General features: G+C 43.8%; 1 protein-coding gene across 1 annotated transcript in view; it reads right to left on the reverse strand.

Moving 5' to 3' along the window:
* map3k1 (mitogen-activated protein kinase kinase kinase 1, E3 ubiquitin protein ligase) overlaps positions 1-18,726 on the reverse strand; it is a 49,660-nt gene extending 30,934 nt beyond the window's left edge. Inside the window, exons 1-2 of the mRNA XM_079525021.1 lie at positions 18,124-18,726; positions 985-1,117 (exon numbers count right to left, since the gene is read on the reverse strand). Coding sequence (XP_079381147.1) covers positions 985-1,117; positions 18,124-18,677 — 687 coding nt within the window. The 5' untranslated portion in view covers positions 18,678-18,726. The remainder of the gene's footprint in view (positions 1-984; positions 1,118-18,123) is intronic.
* Positions 18,727-19,784: the final 1,058 nt, after the last annotated feature.

Consider the following 19,784-nt stretch of genomic DNA (forward strand, 5'->3'; position numbering starts at 1 on the left):
TGTTCAGGTATGGTTAATGTCCTGCTACTAGTCTCAGGCCCTCTGCGGTTGTATAAATGTGTTCAGGTATGGTTAAAGTCCTGCTATAACTCACCACAGGCCCTCTGCGGTTGTATAAATGTGTTCAGGTATGGTTAATGTCCTGCTACTAGTCACCACAGGCCCTCTGCGGTTGTATACATGTGTTCAGGTATGGTTAAAGTCCTGCTATAACTCACCACAGGCCCTCTGCGGTTGTATAAATGTGTTCAGGTATGGTTAATGTCCTGCTACTAGTCTCCACAGGCCCTAGTCTGCGGTTGTATAAATGTGTTCAGGTATGGTTAATGTCCTGCTACTAGTCTCCACAGGCCCTAGTCTGCGGTTGTATAAATGTGTTCAGGTATGGTTAATGTCCTGCTACTAGTCTCCACAGGCCCTAGTCTGCGGTTGTATAAATGTGTTCAGGTATGGTTAATGTCCTGCTACTAGTCTCCACAGGCCCTAGTCTGCGGTTGTATAAATGTGTTCAGGTATGGTTAATGTCCTGCTACTAGTCTCCACAGGCCCTAGTCTGCGGTTGTATAAATGTGTTCAGGTATGGTTAAAGTCCTGCTATAACTCACCACAGGCCCTCTGCGGTTGTATAAATGTGTTCAGGTATGGTTAATGTCCTGCTACTAGTCTCCACAGGCCCTAGTCTGCGGTTGTATAAATGTGTTCAGGTATGGTTAATGTCCTGCTACTAGTCTCCACAGGCCCTAGTCTGCGGTTGTATAAATGTGTTCAGGTATGGTTAAAGTCCTGCTATAACTCACCACAGGCCCTCTGCGGTTGTATAAATGTGTTCAGGTATGGTTAATGTCCTGCTACTAGTCTCCACAGGCCCTAGTCTGTGGTTGTATAAATGTGTTCAGGTATGTTAAAGTCCTGCTACTAGTCGCCACAGGCCCTCTGTGGTTGTATAAATGTGTTCAGGTATGTTAAAGTCCTGCTACAACTCACCACAGGCCCTCTGCGGTTGCGTCTCTCCAGCCACTCGTGCTTCCAGGTGGGCATGCACGTGGCCTTCAGCTTCTCGCGGATCATGCGGTCCTCCGGACGCTCCTCCATCTTCTGCAGACCCCGCAGGCTGTCTCTGTGGGGCGGGGTAGAGGCAGAGTTAAAAGGTTAAAGTCCTACTATTTGTAACATACATTGCTCTATATAAAATTAAATGGTTTAGGATTTTATTGAAGCAACGTTTCGGTCGGTCGGACCTTCATTCTCCGCATTTGACCCATCACTTCGAGCGGTGAGCCGCAGCCGTGCTGCGCTTGGGAACAGAGCATGTGAGCGGCGCGGAGCACGAGCGGAAATTGTGGAGGAGGAAGTAGGAACCTGCGCTCTCACAAAACCAAGTGAACGCGGTTACTAATAATGTAGAGGCTATGGTAAACCAGTACTTAACCGTGTCAAGTTTACACCTGCGATGCCCAATTCATCTGCTTCAGTTAGCTATCAAAGACGCAGTTAACGAGCATGATGATATCAATCGCCTGTTAGTTAAAGTTAAAGTAAAACACATAAATGTTTATGCTCCGAAGGCCTTCAGGCAATAATGACCATGTGTTTAAACTTTACTTTAATTAGACAATTTCAGGAAAACAGCATTTTCTTTTTTTCCCCAGTCATTTTTTGCTGCTGAGCAGGCGTATCGGAGCGGATCGTGGAGCGCCCCTTGCGCAAATGAAGGTGAGCGCTGAGCGAGCGGAGAGCGGCGTGGGAGGGATCAACGCGAGCGAATGACGAGCGGGACAAAAGCCGCCAAGATTTCTTGGCAGCTCCGCGCCGCTCACATGCTCTGCTCGGGAATCATTTGTAGTTGATCCAACCCCCCAATCCAACCCTTGATGCCGAGGGCCAAGCAGGGAGGCATTGTGTCCCATTTTTACATTTGGTTCATTTTGTATACAAGCTCTGCAAGATCTACAAGCTCAACGTGCCATGTTGTGGGCTTGTAGATCGGCAATTTTCAGCCAAGAGGTTCGATGTTTTGAGGTTTTTACACATTTCCATGAATCCAACATATTAAAAGAAAAGATCATGTGTAGACAAACAGAAAGAAGAAAAATGTGTCTCTCTCTCTCCCTCGCCTGAAGAATCCTTGATGGTTTAAGCCTGGAGGGCTAAGTTGAAAAGGTCCTTCTGTCCACCCACTTCAAAAGGACAGGTGCGTAGGAGAAGGCAGTCAACGCACGAGACAGGAAAACATCAATCCTGCACACTGTCGACTTAATGGAAATATGTTTCGGTTGCACTGACCTTCATCAGGAAACCCTGATCCTGAGGCAACCACATACAGTACCTGACTGAAGAGGCAGTGTGCACGATGTATTTCTGAAATAGCAGATCTACAAGCTCACAATGCATTGCATCGCGACACATTACGAGCTTGTAGAGCTGCTATTTTCAAATGGCCCAAATGTATACAGGGCTGAAGTGGTTAATGTATGTTTTGTAATAATAAATCAAAGTAACTAGTAGACCTAACTAAAGAAAAAGTACAATATTTGCCTCCGAGATGTAGTGGAGCAGAAGAAAAAGTATTGGAAATACTCTAGTAGAGTACAAATACCTACTTATCTAATTAACTAGTTACTTTACACCACTGAAGAAAACACATTCCTAATCCATCATGTGTCACAACAAGTAGAAGGATTGTTCTGCAAAAAACAAAAAGGTTCATAGTTGGTGAAAATATGCATAAGAGAAGTGCATTTGAGGTTAACTGTGAACACCAGGGGGAAATGACGCCCCAGACCCGGTGGTTGTTGGAAGGCGGTTGCTAGGGTGCCATCAGGTGGTTGCTAAGGTGCACTAAGTGGTTGCCTGGGTCGGGGCAACCTGATATCCCAGTGGTTAGGGTGCGTACCACCTGGGCACAGTGCCCTGACTCCATTAGCTGAATGTTATTCCCCTACTCTGTCTCTTTGCATTCCCTGTGTCTCTCTCTCTCTATATGTGGGGGGGAATGCTTTAAAATGTCCCTGAAAAGAAACTTCAAAAAGTGGTGGTTAAAATAATAGTAAATGGTGCATATAGCGCCTTTATCCAAACAAGTGCAACACACACACACACACACACACACACACACACACACACACACACACACACACACACACACACACACACACACACACACACACACACACACACACACACACACACACACACACACACACACACACACACACACACACACACACACACACACACACACACACACACACACACACACACACCTCTCTCATCGGGAGGGGTTAGGGTGTCTTGCTCAAGCCAAGGACACTTTAAGACTAACCCAGGAAGGAATCGAACCAGGAAACCTCCCGATTCCTAAGCAGCAGTCGTGTTTCTGAGAAGTATTAGTAGTTGTAGCACAAGCAGCCATACGTACAGCCGTCCATCTATCTACCCATCATTCATATACCATACCTACAGCCGCCCATCTATCTACCCATCATTCATATACCATACCTACAGCCGTCCATCTATCTATAGCCATCATTCATATACCATACCTACAGCCGTCCATCTATCTACCCATCATTCATATACCATACCTACAGCCGCCCATCTATCTATAGCCATCATTAATATACCATACCTACAGCCGTCCATCTATCTACCCATCATTCATATACCATACCTACAGCCGTCCATCTACCCATCATTCATATACCATACCTACAGCCGTCCATCTACCCATCATTCATATACCATACCTACAGCCGTCCATCTACCCATCATTCATATACCATACCTACAGCCGTCCATCTACCCATCATTCATATACCATACCTACAGCCGTCCATCTACCCATCATTCATATACCATACCTACAGCCGCCCATCTATCTACCCATCATTCATATACCATACCTACAGCTGTCCATCTATCTACCCATCATTCATATACCATACGTACAGCCGTCCATCTACCCATCATTCATATACCATACCTACAGCTGTCCATCCATCTACCCATCATTCAGATACCATACATACAGCCGTCCATCTATCTACCCATCATTCATATACCATACCTACAGCTGTCCATCTATCTACCCATCATTCAGATACCATACATACAGCCGTCCATCTATCTACCCATCATTCATATACCATACCTACAGCCGTCCATCTACCCATCATTCATATACCATACCTACAGCCGTCCATCTACCCATCATTAATATACCATACCTACAGCCGTCCATCTACCCATCATTCAGATACCATACGTACAGCTGTCCATCTATCTACCCATCATTCATATACCATACCTACAGCCGTCCATCTACCCATCATTCAGATACCATACCTACAGCTGTCCATCTATCTACCCATCATTCATATACCATACCTACAGCTGTCCATCTACCTACAGCTGTCCATCTATCTACCCATCATTCATATACCATACCTACAGCCGTCCATCTACCCATCATTCATATACCATACCTACAGCTGTCCATCTATCTACCCATCATTCATATACCATACCTACAGCTGTCCATCTATCTACCCATCATTAATATACCATACCTACAGCTTTTTGAATCCCATTTCATGAGAAGTAACAGTTTTCGGTTTCCACTGGACAGTGACGTATATAATGAAGACGTTACGAGAGCTTGCAGCTAGACTTTGGGATGATGTCACCGTGAACCAGTCACTAGTCTGAACTAGTTTCAACTAGTGACAAAGTCGGGGGAATGCCGCGTGTTGTGCGTGTGCATGAATATATGAATATCCATTCTCTCCTACGGCTCCTCGTCGCACCCATCCTGTAAGAAGCACGCAAAGATGAGTGGTGCAAACTGTTAACTGAACTAATCGATGTAATGGATTAGTAATACATTTTGAGGATTTTTTCCTTTTTTCATTATTATTGTTTTCTTTCCAAAATAGTAAAAATTCTGCAGCAGATCTACATGATCACAACACATCTCGATGCGTCACGGCGCGCTGTGAGCTTGTAGATCGCTACTTTTTCTCTCACTGTTTGTCAGTAGAAAATAGGGATTAAGTGATTGATCAGACTAATCAATTTACTATAAAACATACTCAAAGGTTTTCCACAGTATATTTGTTGATATAAAAAGAACACACTTCTTGATTATTCAATGCATTTTAAAAAGCTAGCGATAAAATGATCGCCAAGAAGGCAATCGACAGTTGCCCTGAATCAGATCTTGCCATTCGATGAAATTAAAGAGGTTTTGCCAGAACCAATGGGGACAACGTCGCTGATTCAGCCCCCCGACTACCGAGGAGTTGGTAACGAGCGAGCGAGAAGGCAACAATGGGAGCCATCTTCCCTCTACCTGAATCGACTGGCCCCCGCGCCTCTCAAATAACAGCGATCCCACACAACTATGAGCTGGCAACAAAGGACACATTGTGTAAGAGACGACAGCAGCACACAGGTGGGTTATGGGAGGCCTGGCAGGGCCCAAGGAAGAGTCTATTTCAAAACCTGTTGCACGTAAGCCGAAACTGCGTCACACACACACACACACACACACAGAACACAGGTCGGAACAGAGGGGTCCACACCCTTTCCCATGGGGTAAAACGGCGAGGCCTGGGACTTAGGTTACGGTCGAATATGATCCCCCCCCCCTCACACACACTTGCCTCTTGCTGTGAGGAGAGGCAGACAGGCAGGCATGCAGGCAGGCAGGCAGGTAGGGGAGGACCAGGAATCAGTGTTGGTATACACTCAAGTAAATACTCCCAAGTGCCCAAAAGTGTAGTGTACAAGTGTACAAATAATAATAATAATATATTTCTTTTTTAATGTATGCGTTTCTGTGTTAGGAACATTTACATAAAACTGTACAAAAAGAAATTAAAAAAAATAGCGGAGAAAAGAAAATATTTGCTAATGGCTATGTCCGCTAGATTTGAAATATAGCTAAAGTGGTTAGTTCATAATACGTTTTTTTAAGTCTGGGTACAGAGAGTCCCTTCCTAGAATTGTAGTGGAGTAAAAAGGGCAATAATTGTTTTTCAAATGTGGCAGAGTGAAAGTTATGAGCTAGCAAAAAATCTGACCCGTCGGGCCGTCTGAACTGAGTGGTGCTGTTGGGGTGTCTGACTATTGGTTGTCAGACTATTGGAATAGTGGGACTATTGGCTGTCGGACTATTTGTTGTCAGACTATTGGCTGTCGGACTATAGAGCGTCGCAGTCCCGCCTCCTACCCTGGACCAGGAAATGAAACCCAATGCATTTTTCCCATAGACGTTTCTTAAAGTATTTATTTAAAGACGGTTACGCCGCGGACAAAGCCAACTCGAGTCGTGACAACTCATGACAACACAAACAATATTTTGGACCAAACAAATAATTACAAAGAAGAAAAACAACAAAAAACCTGCCGTTTTTTTCTTCTTTCTAATTATTTGTTTGGTCCAAAATATTGTTTGTGTTGCCTACTTGGAACGATGCAAGTTGGAAATGCATGCCCCACCACTATATTTTGTCTGTCCCTTATATAGCCATATATGGAGTTCTTTGTCAGGCATGCCCAAATATAGAGTCTATGCAGACGTCAGAATGATGTCAGAACAGGGCAGCTCCATATATGGACACTGGGCACAGTGGGCATACTGGGCAGGGGCCCTGTCCAGACCCAGGCAGAGGCCTTTTTGGGGCGGTTCTGGACAACCGTGGGTCCGACCGACTCGACACCGGCCACTGCACCCTCTGTGGTGGTGTGGAACGTGTGTGTCGAATATGAAATCGGTGGGGCTAATGGTTCTCGAGTTACGTGGATTACACACGTACATACAGACAGACAGAGACTTGGTGCATTTATAGATAGAAGATATTATTATTATGAAAAATACTAAATTTAATTATATATTTATTGTCTCACAGGGAGGCCACAACCTGACCTGGCCCCGAGGGGCACTTTATCTAGTTTTATTTTATTTATTTTTTGAAGCAGAATCTACCTTGAGAGATCAGATTTCTGCTAACCGTGGACTGCTACCGATGAGCCTTTCTATTTAAATAATGTAGGCTAAAATAGCAGTATAACACATCTTTTCTATTTAAAACGATTTCCAACACTGCCATGAAATACAAACTTAGACATCTTAATATTAGCTTTACGGTAGTCAAATATAATTATTGATATCCTGGCCAAAAATAAAAGGAATGGAATCTAGTTACCGTAGTAGCTTATGATTAAACATAGCTACAGGTTATATAAAGCAATGGTTCTCAAACAATGGGTCGGGACCCGTTTGTGGGTTGTGGACACAATGCCAGTGGTTCTCAAACTTTTTTTAAGAATGGTTCACGCTGCTCGGGTGGCACAGCGCTAAAAATCACAGCCCACCATCACAGAGGTTGTGGGTTCGAATCCATTGTGGTGCAACCGGGAGGAATCAATTGGCATATAACGACTACATTGGGGAGAGAAGGGGGGGGGGGGGGGGGGAATTGGCTACTATAAATTCACGCTGATCAGTAGTATCTACATTAGAACTCACTCGGACAAACAGACACAGGTGAAAACAATCTCCCAGCCTGGTGCAGATAATAAATGAATACTAAACATGCTTGGGCTGAAACGCGTGCACACACACACACACACACACACACACACACACACACACACACACACACACACACACACACACACACACACACACACACACACACACACACACACACACACACACACACACACACACACACACACACACACACACACACACACACACACACACACACACACACACACACACACACACACACACACACACACACACACACCTCAAATATTAGTATTGTTGGTTCACCCCTGATGCGGGTCATTTGAGGAGAACGATCAAGTTACAGCGATATCTGATACGAGTCCCTATTTAAAAGAATGTGAATGGTCAAAAACAAACGACTAAAAATAAAGTAAGCAAATCAGATCTGCAAAAGACTGATTATTTTAAGCTCAGGTGTTTTAAGCTCTCTGTGTTCTATCCAAGTTGTGTCACATAATATGTTCAAATCCTGCATGTAAGTGGTGTTTCGTTGGCTCCAAACAATTCAATGAAACCGGCTGATGCACCTTGAAAGTTAAAGGTTGTACAGTATGCAGGCATAAAGGATACATTGTCTGAATTGAATGTCATTTTAGTATATTTACTGTTCCAATAAATATGCACATACCAACATATTCTCAGTTCTCTCATGGCATGTTCTCAATGACTGGCACTGTGATTGAGCACTGTGGCTCTGGCACTGGTTAAAAAAAATGCATGCCCCTTATCAATTACCCAGGCTTACTGTACGTAATGATGCTCATTGCCCTGTCAATCAAATCAATTAGGCCTGGGGACCAATGTTCCCCCTAACATGCGCCCGTGCGTGCACGGCTCAGGAACGTCACGCGCCGAACAAATCTGTGTAGCGCACAGAGCGCACATTAACACCCCGAGGACGGAGATTGATAAAAGGATGGAGATTCATTGATATGAAAACCGATCGCTCCACAGGCTGGGAGCGTCTGTTGCACAACATTCAATGTTATTTTTCGGTGGGACGTCATCGAAAATGTCCCCCCCCATTTTAGCCGATGAGACCAAAAATCTTAATAACTCTTGATCTAAATCATAACGTCCAATTCTAAGCAAAGATTATGTTTTAGACGGCCCATCGCGGTCCCGTCGCTAGTCGCGTTAGAATTAATCATACCTCCTGTTGTTGTCGGTCACCTCGGGAGTGTTTTGGCTACATCTAGCTACTTCAGCTACATCCGGGATAGCGCCTGGTCCATCGCTAAATGTGCTCCGCTGCTATAAATCGCTGGGCGCTCTGATTTAATGGATTAAATAACCCCAGAGATCTATTTGTGTGTTGTAAATGTAGTTGGGTTGCTAACAAAGTGGTTTGATTCTGTTGTGTTGTCTGCCTAACTAACTACCCCCCTCTATGCAATCGCCATTGCATCGTGCGCTCGTACATACGGTTTAATTTTGTCCGACGCGATTACGTTGAACAGTGTGGCTGTGCCTCTTGTAGGTAACTGCCCTTATATCCTACAGTTTATTAAAAGTAATGCAACTGTTACTTATTCTATAGGTTTGAAACAGCCATAACATGACATGAGCATAATGTACAAAGTGCACTCATCATATGTTGCTCAGCCGTTGTTCAAGTTGCGCTCAGAAGGTTGGAGTGTTTGCTCAGACCGATGAAAAATTAGAGGGAACATTGCTGGGGAGCCTGTTGCCTGCTAACCTGACTCTGCCAGATGGGGCAGCAGAGAGTACACTGGGTTTCCCCCTCCTGCTCCCATCTGGGAACTCTCAGGCAGACTTGATGCCCGGCCACAAAACGGCCTGGCCAATCAGCGGCAGCTAGAGGCGGGATCAAGGCATACACATTACACAGTGCTACCTTGGAGCAGGAGGGGGAAACCCAGTGTACTCTCTGCTGCCCCATCTGGCGGAGTCAGGTTAGTTGCCTGCCCTTAGTGACCAAATAATAATCTAATAAACCAATAATCCTATCAAAACTAATAGAACTAATAATGTTAAATAATAATAATAACTACAATAATAATAATAATAAAACACACATTAAAATGTTTTCTACACTGTAGTCTCGCGTAGCCAGACAACTATCTTTAGAGCTTTTTTGTATTATTCCTTTTCTGCTAAGCAGCAAACTATATATGCTTACATGATTTCGATTAATATTAAGATAAATGTGCGTGACTGTAAAGATGAAACGGAAGTGGGGAGGAGGCTTCACTTCCACATTATATTTTACTCATGAGCAGAGCTTCCGTGCGCCAGACTGTATGACGGAAGCATTCGAAAATCGCGTCTGGCCACGCGAGACTATCTACACTGCCATATATTATGTGTAGTATATTATGCATAGATTGTAAACAAAACAGAAAATCTGTTCAATAACTATAGAGATGGGGAGACCTCTGTTACTCAACAAACAACTCTATATTAATATAGCAATGGTTTATCACAAATATACAGCTTTAACTTTTTAACAATAAAATCTTTTTAAGCCAGAAACATAACTTCCACAACTTGTTGGTTTAACCCAAAACAGATCACTTGCATGCAGCACCTTGAAAGTGTCACGTGAGCGTAGTGTCATGGCTCAAGACAGCAATGAGAGAGAGAGAGAGAGAGAGAGAGAGAGAAGGTTGTTTTGACTAGGTAATCTGGCCCCCCTGCGTGTGCGTGTTGACTTTACACATGTAATCTCAGCGCCCGGCCCCGTCCTGCCTGCTAACCAAACAGACAGGGGGGCTGGCTGAGGGGCCGGGCCGCTCACGCCTAAAACAGGCCCTGAAATATCCGGGGGACGCTTTTGTTCTGGACGGCCTCCGAGCTGCTAAACCTCCACTGCCCTCCCCTCCCGGGGGCTTTTAAAGCAAGCCGGTGTCTGTGGTGGAGGGGGGGGGGGGGGGGGGACTCTCGGGAAGAAGTCCGTGCAGCGCTAACCCAGACACACACACACACACACACACACACACACACACACACCCTCGGGACTCAGTGGGGACACAAAGCCAAGTCCCCAGGGTCCCTTTGACACCCAAAAGGTCAGAGAATAAGAACAGCATACACAGTGAAATACTAGTGAATAATAGTTGGTTATTGGATGCAACCAAAATAGACATTGGGTTGCATTGTAGACTAGATAGTTGGATAATGGATACAGTAACATTTCCAGTTCCAATGTGGTGACTGTCTGCTCATTTCTTTGTTTCGTCACTTTCAATTTCCCTTGTGCATCCTGTATTCTGCAAGTATGAGCTCTGTCTCCTGATTGGATGAGATTGGTACCCCGACCTGAAATTTTCATTTTCTGTTTACTGAAGAGCTGGAGGTCATCTCCAATTCTCAATATTGACAAATTGACAGACGGCATCCTTCAGTTAGAGATCTCCAGACGGCATCCTTCAGTTAGAGATCTCGTGCATAGGGTCGGGATCCGGATCCACCATTGAGGAACCAGAATCGGTTCCATCACATTTGGAACAGTTTCCGGAACCGGTTTATCACACTGTTGGTATATTATGTGCACTACTTCACGTCTGTTATATCATTTGAGCCGGTAACAAGGTGTGAGTGAACATTCCGTGCGCAGTTCAGTTCGGCAAGTCATTGACCGTGACGCCTTCCGAGCATGCGGAAGCGCCGCCCGTACTCCGCGGCCGCAATACGTCACTGACCTTACCCGTGCGTTTTCAACCCAGCTCTGTGGTTTCACTTTCCGTGTCTCACTCAGATCCCACAGATTTGTAACCCTAACGAGAGGTTCTCAAACCTTTTAATATCAAGGATGACAATGAGTCTAATGCTGCGTTCAAACAGGCAGCTACAAAGATACAGGCTACCATTAATTTCCAATGGAAGCAAGGGATATTATTATTAATATACAAAGCTACAGCCGACATCTGTAGCTGCTGCTACAAAAGCTACAAAAAGGTTGAGCTGTTTACAACTTCCGATATAAAGATACAACGCTAGCTTTGAATTTTTGTACAGAATATTTGATGTGCCAGTGTGAACGCAGCATTAGAGTGTACAAATGGAACAAATGGACCTGTTAAGAGTCCATTTGGTTCCATTTGTACACTCTCAGATTTACAGACCTGTAAAGGGACAGGGTACATAAAGGAACCCCCTCAAATAACCCAGAGGGTCCCTAGACCTCACTTTGAGAAACAATACAACAATATGCATGCAATAGAGCGTATGCGCATGCATAAAGAGGATGGAGAATCGAGTGGCAAAGTGAGTTTAACGTTGTTTAACGTCGTTTAAAGCAAGGGTTCTCAACGTTTTGAGGAAAATGCTTTGGCCATGGCTCGCGACCCCCGCCCACCTCCCCACCCCCAATACAAACTGACTGCAAAAATAATAGAGAAAATATATCATAAATGAATACTGAACCCAGATATAATCATTAAGTCAAGTTTATGCATGTACTACTATGTGCACTATGTAAACTCTTCATTTCCATTTTCCAGCAACGCACGGGTTGAGAACCCCTGGTTTAAAGCAATCAGATAGGACTTTTCTGTTCGGATGAATGGGCTGTCAAGGCCAGAAAGTAGTGTTTTTGCCACTCAGTAGGCGTATCCGCACTAAGTCCAGGTATGATGACGATGTCACACGCATACCCTCTATACTGCATGTATGATTGAATTTGTGTTCAAGGGAACCATTAAAGAATGGGAGCGTTAAGGGGAAATCGTTAAGGAGCCGTTAATCGTTCATATCCAGAGGGATCCCAACCCTAGTGCCTACACCCAACCAGTGGGTTTCACTGCTGCTGCCCCGGAGCAGAGCTGTGTGATCCTATCTCCTTTCTGCATCGCTGCACTGCCTCTCACATGACCAGCTTATTATTACAACCACACAGTCCGTCCCACACTCCAAAACTCCATCACAACAAAACTAGTCATATTCCATCTGGAAGGTTGTTTTTGGGATCAATGATGAAGCCAGTGGTTCTCAAAATGTTTCACGTCGTCAAGCACCCCCAGATTAACGTGCATTGTATGGCCATGGCAACCCCATCTGAAGAGATTTTGTGCCAGGGACCACTGACACAAGATCTGTGTTGAAAAGATTTTTTTTTTTTTTATCAAAGCAGAACTACAAGCTCACAACATTGTGAGCTTGTCTATTTTCAAATAACTTGTGTACTGTAAGTTTAAAGTAGTACAACTGATTTTTATGCTACATTAGATTATTTTGCCCCATGGGGTCCCCGAGCCCCTCTTTGAGGACAACTGTAATAAAGTATCTATCTAATGATCTAGCATGATCTCTGCCAGACCAATTACTTGCTGCTGCAATGTTTGAAGGAGAAAGGAATCTGTAGGTTATTGTTTTGTCCTTACTGTATGATGTACCTGTACACAAGATGGAACAATAAAGAAAGACAACACTGCACCTCGGCAAAAAATAGCCGACCTACAAGCTCACAACGCCTGTTTGTACTACAGACATCCAGCTGCGCATGTTGAACAGCTGGATAGTGGACCTCCCTGCCACTCCCTGCCAGGTGGTGGTTCCACCAGACCCTCTGATCTTCAACACAGGAGCCCCTCAGGGCTGTGAGAGGAGTCCTCTCGGCTAGGGGTGTTAACGATACAGTAACTGCATCGATACATCAATTTTAATTTCAACAATCAAGTATTTGATTGATATATGTAAAACAGCAACAAATAATCGGTATTGAATTTCGAAAATCTCCATTTTTGCAATTGAAATGATCGATTGTATCGATACTAAGTGCGTTGTATTTAGCAATTTTAAGAAGGAAAAAAAGAGGGGTTTAATTACTTTTCCATTCAATATCGCTACACTTGGTCTATTGATGTGTGTATTCTCTGTATTCATGTCAAGGAATATTTGTGTTCAAATACAATGTCCATGTATTTGCCAGAGAATCACTGTGTTTACTTATTTATATCCATATCCCTTAAAAGCCCTGCACTATCCACACTTTTCACACAGATGTAATTTGAATTGCTAAATAGTTACCGTTTCAATTTTACATCATTGAATCGTATCGTCATGAATCACCAATATCATCCATGTATCATAATTGTCAACCATGTATCGTGATGCGTACCCACTGTTAAAACGTATCGTTACACCCCTACACATGATTGTATGGCCACACACAGCTCCAACCATCATCAAGTATGCTGATGACACAACGGTGATGGGCCTGATCGACAACAACAAAGATCATAGACGAGACAGCCTACTACAGGGCAGAGGTTGGAACAATGACACAATGGTGCAAGGAGAATAACCTTGATCTCAATATCAAAAAGACTGGGCGCTCGCGCTCGGGTGGCGCAGTGGGAAAAGTGCCTGCCCTCCACCGCGGAGGTTGCAAGCTTCCCTCTAGGACAGGGGTTCTCAACGTTTTTGGCCGGGGACCCCCGGAAATGCTTTGGCAATGTCTCGGGACCCCCGCCCCACCTCCTCCCGACCCCCAATATAAATTGACTGCTACAATAACCTTAAACCATTTTGGGCGGGAACCCCTTTTGGTGTTTTAAGCATTGTTATAATTTAGCTATTGAAAAATAGCAGATCTACAAGCTCATAGCGCGCGCTACGAGCTTGTAGGTCTGCTATTTTAGAAAAATCGTGAAAATAAAATAAAATTTAATTTTTCTTTTTTTTTCTTAAATAATTTGGGGACCCCCTAAAATAATTTGGCGACCCCCCGAGGGGTCGCGACCCACGGGTTGAGAACCCCTGCTCTAGGAAATACAGATGATGTGTGGCTAATACTGTATGTCTGAGAGTATCATCAGGGATGTTCACCCTTCCATCATGGAGTGGAATACGTTCATGCCGGCTCATTCGTTGCTGTTCAAGTCCTGCCTAGCATTTAGCTACACTGTTCTCCCCAAATCAAACCAGTGTTGTGCGTGAGAACTAAATGTGATTCCCATTAGATATTATTCTCACAGTTCCCCGGGAGCGCACTGCCCCGAGTTTCAGAACCACCAGGCGGATACACGTGAGATAAGGATGAGCCTTGTTGCTATAGTGAAGCTAGGAGTGTGGAACTCAAAACAGGCAGACACAAGAACACAAGACACACAGTCACACACTTGTCTGTTCTCGTGAAAGAATGCCACAACCCACCGTCGGCCCGGCCTGAGGGTCTGGGATTTTTGGAGGTATGAGAAGTCAACCCAAAACCACAGAAAATGTGAATGCCGTTTAGGCCTAAACAGAGAATACACAGTGGCAGAATACCTGATCCAAAACTAAGCAATGTGTATAGTGAGCACAGTCTCGTGATCGAGAAGGCTGCCACAGGCAGACCTGGCGCCCAAGAGAAGACAGACTGCACACAAAATGTGGTACAAAAAACTGAGCTACACTTATTTATTTTAACTGCTCGGGCTGGGCAAGTCATATCTGCTAAAGGACCACTTCACCCATTTTCAACCTATCTTCATATACTGTAATTGGTCCTGGTAGGTAGGTAGGTAGGTAGGTAGGTTTCTGAACTGTCCACAGTCCACCAATGGCAACACAGAGCGATTAGACACATGGTGTCATTTTATAATGATTAAATGACCAATCGTAATGAAGACACGGTTGAAAATGGGGCCATCTTGGTCCACACCACAGCTGTACTGTAGATATTAGCGAGACAATTCTGAATCAATTAAAAAAAACCTAATCACGTCAAGGGCAGAAATCGACATTAGGATTTATCACGTGAATCATGCCGATGGCAGTCAATGTGTTGCCCAGCCCTAGTTACAGTTAGGCAGGAAATAATTACACAATAACCAATCGCAATTACTAATATTATTTTGTCATCATTTCTATTTTATAAAGAAATCTTACATCTTCTTTGCATTTTCCCATAATAGCAGAGATAGATCTACAAACTCCCAACATGTCACATTGCAACCTTGTAGATAGGTAAGATCTGCCAAAGACGTCCCAACGCGTCCTTATAATTACACCCGTGACGTGTGGAGACATCTTTAGGTCTTTTTGGTATAAACCCGGATCGCTAAAATCTGTTTTTTGACAGGGCCGTTGCTAGGTAACACATTGTGCAATGCTCTCGGACATGTTTTGCGCATGCACGCAGCCATTCACTTCCTTGTTTGCGGGCCGAAAAAACGGTCTATTATCTCTAAATCTACGTTGCGCTCCATGGTTTTGATCAGAACGGCAATGTTCTGTCCTAATTTCTGACTTAATCAAGCATTCACAATGAATCGTCAGGTAAAACGTCATCGTGATAGCCCTGGATGTGGATTTAGTGATTTAACCATTCTTGCAAAGCAAAGATGTTTCAGTGTGTGAGCGTTCATTTCCTGTAACACTATCTTCAAAACAACAGCACTACCCTGGGGGGGGGGGGGGGGGGGGGGGGTTGTGTGTAGGAAATCCGGAGTCCTTCGATGGCGCTTACTACTGGCAGTGGGGGAAGAAGTACTCTCCGATTGATATACTTAAGTTAACGTATCTGTGTTCAAAATGTTGAGTAAAGAGTACAAACTCAAATTAGACCTACTGCAACCGGTCCTTTTCTTTTTTGAAAATATCTTGTATCTACAAGCTCAGAATGCTTAGTAAATAGGGCTTAAGTGGTTAATGAATGTATGTTTTGTGATAATCTAGTTCTACAAACTAGTAACTACTAGCTGAAGCTGTCAAATTATTGATTAACAGAGTGCTTGAGATATGAGATTCATATCTCAAGAAAAACCTTGACCATTTCAACAACATTAACACAAAAATGTTGAACATTAACATTTCGACAACAGTGTGATCTGTGTGGGTCCTTGAGGTGGTTCAAGGGGGTCCCTAGCAAGATTGGTTAAAAATCATTTTAACCAAACAAACCCTGCTTTATACATAGGGGTTATTCAAAAAAATAGCTGATCCTGATCTACAAGATCACAGCACTGTCCATTTTTACCTATACACAGGTTTAATGTTTGTCTTTAGTTCAAAGTTTGTTTAGTAAACGCATTGACAATGAAAGGAAAATGTACATCATAATGTGTCGTTTACGTCATATTGTCTCTTTATTGTTAATGGTGTTTAATGTTTGTGTTGGCACCATTTGTTTTACATCACCATTACATCACCTAATCAACATGAGTTAGACTTTAATATATTAGCGCCCCTCACTTCACACGGGTGTGATTTTTGAAAAATAAATAGAAAAACCTTGAAAGAAATGTGAAACATTTGTAATAATTTGGTCGTGTTTAAGCACAAATGTCCTCGTATGGAGGTCCAACTCCCAACACAAATATGCACAGAGCTTGGAGTTAGGTGGGTCTCAAAATGAGATCCGGGACTCCCAGGGGTCCTTCAGGAGGTTCCAGGGGTCCCCAGCAAAATGATTGATAGTTGAACCAAATTGACCCTTGCAGGTCTGTAACTCTGGGACCAAATGGACCCGTTCTGATGATACTACAGTGTAGATTGTGGGTCACAGAGAACAAAATGTTATCAAATGGGGGTCCGTGATCTAATGCATCAAAGTATCAAAGTAGGGGTCCTTCACCTTGATATTAAAATGGTTGAGAATCACTGCTACTGAAAATGAAAAGCTGTAAAAAAGAATATTCTCTAGCAGGGGTTTCTGGAATATATCTTTCAAAGGGGGGTCCGCAGGCTAATATGTGGCAATTTGGGGGTCCTTGACATGAAAAACTTTGAGAAGCACTTCTCTGCTGTGGTGTAATGGTGTACAAGTACTCAGATTTTGGACTTAAGTCAAAGCATCAATAACTCCTGTATTACAAATTACAAAAGTATTAGCATAAAAATATACTTAAAAGTGCCAAAAGTAAAAGTAGTCATGCAGAATGGCCCATCATGTTATTGGACTATAATTATCACCACTCAACCCATATTTAACATATTCAAAAATAGATGATCCATGTTGTGAGCTTGTAGGGAGATGTGCTATTTTCAAAATATTTTTGATTATTAATAGTCTAAACTGCAAAGTAACTAAACCTGTCAAATGTAGTGGAGTAAAAACACTATTTGCCTGTTTGAAAGAAGCATAATAGTAGAAGCATAATAATTATACATTAAAGTAGGCAGCATACTTTAGCCTAGGCTACAAAATATGGACAACTACAGTACCTGAGTAAATGTACCTCATTACTTTCCACCACTTGTTTTTTACTCTTTTTTTCTTTTTCTTTTTTTTTTAAAGTTTTTTCCTGCTACAATGATAATATGATAAAAAATGGCCACCTGGAAAAAGAGGAAGTGGCTTTTATTACAATAAGTTCCTGTATACTCCAAAACGGACCCAAAAGGGTTTAAATTTGACCCTTTAACAGATCTGAGAGTGTGCAAAAGCTGGATCCGACAGTCCAAATTGGTTTCATTTGCACACTCCTCAGATCAGATTCAGATCATTTGAAGTCAGAGACTCAGAGGCGTAATTTCGGGGGGGGGGGAAATAGCAAAACATTGTTCAGAATCAGATCCTTTGAACTTAAGTAAAAAATAAATAAATAAAGTTGACTAAAAGCGTTTTGTGGTGGATGGATATGTATAATAAATACCTGTGTTGTTGTGGCGGCGGGGCGCTCAGTGCGGCCGCAGGGATCACCGAACCGCCGACACCAGAACCAGAACCATGGTGGTGATCATGATCAGAGCCACCAACAGCACAACTTCTCCCCGATAACTGATCCTCCTGGCCCGCGTGCTCACCACCGCCACCTCCTCCTAGTCCTCCTGATCCGTGCGTGTTGTTGTTGTTGTTGTTCTGGAGGTCCACAACTCCTCCGGTACCGAGTCCACCTCCTCCGACACCAGCAGCCCCGCCGAAGTGCAGCAGATCCGGCGGCGGATGGTCCGGTTCACCGCCACCGCCGGGCCAACTTGTTGCGCCAAAGTTCCCGTTAAAGTTGTGGCCCGATGATCCCTGAGAAGAACCGCTGCTGCTACTGTCCAGAACCGGGTCGATCGTTGCTGCTGCTGTTGTTGTTGTTGATACTACTAATTGTGGGTCCTGTGGTGGTGGTTGTTGTTGTTGTGGTTGTTTTTGTTGTTGGTGGTGAGTTGTTCGGTCCCGGTTCCGCGACAACGAGCTGCGGCTCCTCGCCGTCGCCATTTTCTGTCCTGGAGTAGAGCTACCATTTAGATCTATGTGTGTATGGGGGGGAGCGAGAGAGAGAGAGAGAGAGAGAAAGTGGGAGGAGAGAGCGAGAGAGTGGAGAGAGAGGGGGCTCATGGGCTGGGAGGGAGCTGGGAGGGAGGGAGAGAGAGAGAGAGAGAGAGCGAGAGAGAGAGAGAGAGAGAGAGAGAGAGAGATGGGGGGAGTGGGAGGGGAGAGGGGGGCTGAGAGAGAGAGCAAGAGAGAGTGGGAGGAGAGAGAGAGAGAGAGAGAGAGATGAAGAGAGAGAGAAATAATTTGAACAAGAGACTAGAGAGAGAGGGGGCAAGAGAGTGAGATAGGAGGAGCTCCTGGGGTGCCCAAAGGACCGGATGTTTACATATTAACGTCAGACTGTGCTTTAAAGGTTCAATGCAGTGATTTAAAATATACCTATAGAATGTGAGAGTTGACTTGTAACATAGTTGTACAACTTATACCATTGAGTGCTAGCTAAGAGTACAAAAGCGTTGGTGTTTTGACACCAACGACAGTACCATCATAATATATGTAATCATCATAGGCCCATAAGCTAATCGGATAGTCATCATTAGTAATGCATAACCAGCTGCAGCAACATTAGTTCCTGCAGCTGGTAAAGGTGTGGCTGATTTTAATAGTAACAAAGTCAAAGCACGATTTGTTTTCAATTCAAATTCAAACTCAAAGCCAGACACACAAATATCTTATATCTACAAGCTCAGAATCCTTTAGTAGGCTTAAATAGGGCTTTTGTGATAATAATCGGACTCTATAAAGTAAGAACTTAAACAGTGCTTCATATGCGATTCAGGGTGTAGTGGTTCTCACTGTGATGTCTGGGGACCCCCAGTGGCCCTCTGCGGGGTTCCAGGGGGTTTGAGCCTTGAGCTCGTGGTACAAAACACTGGGGATTGGTTGATTGATTGATTGATTGATTGATTGATTGATTGATTGAAGTATTTATTAAACAGTTTGGAGAATGACAGTACATTTCAAGCACAACTCAGCTAATCCTCGATTTTTAGTGTTATGTTGATGGCTGGGCAGAGGCGCCTGGCCCTGTTTATTGAAATGACACAGTGT

This window comes from Electrona antarctica (assembly GCF_951216825.1).
Source record: "Electrona antarctica genome assembly, chromosome: 16".
NCBI classification, from domain to species: domain Eukaryota; kingdom Metazoa; phylum Chordata; class Actinopteri; order Myctophiformes; family Myctophidae; genus Electrona; species Electrona antarctica.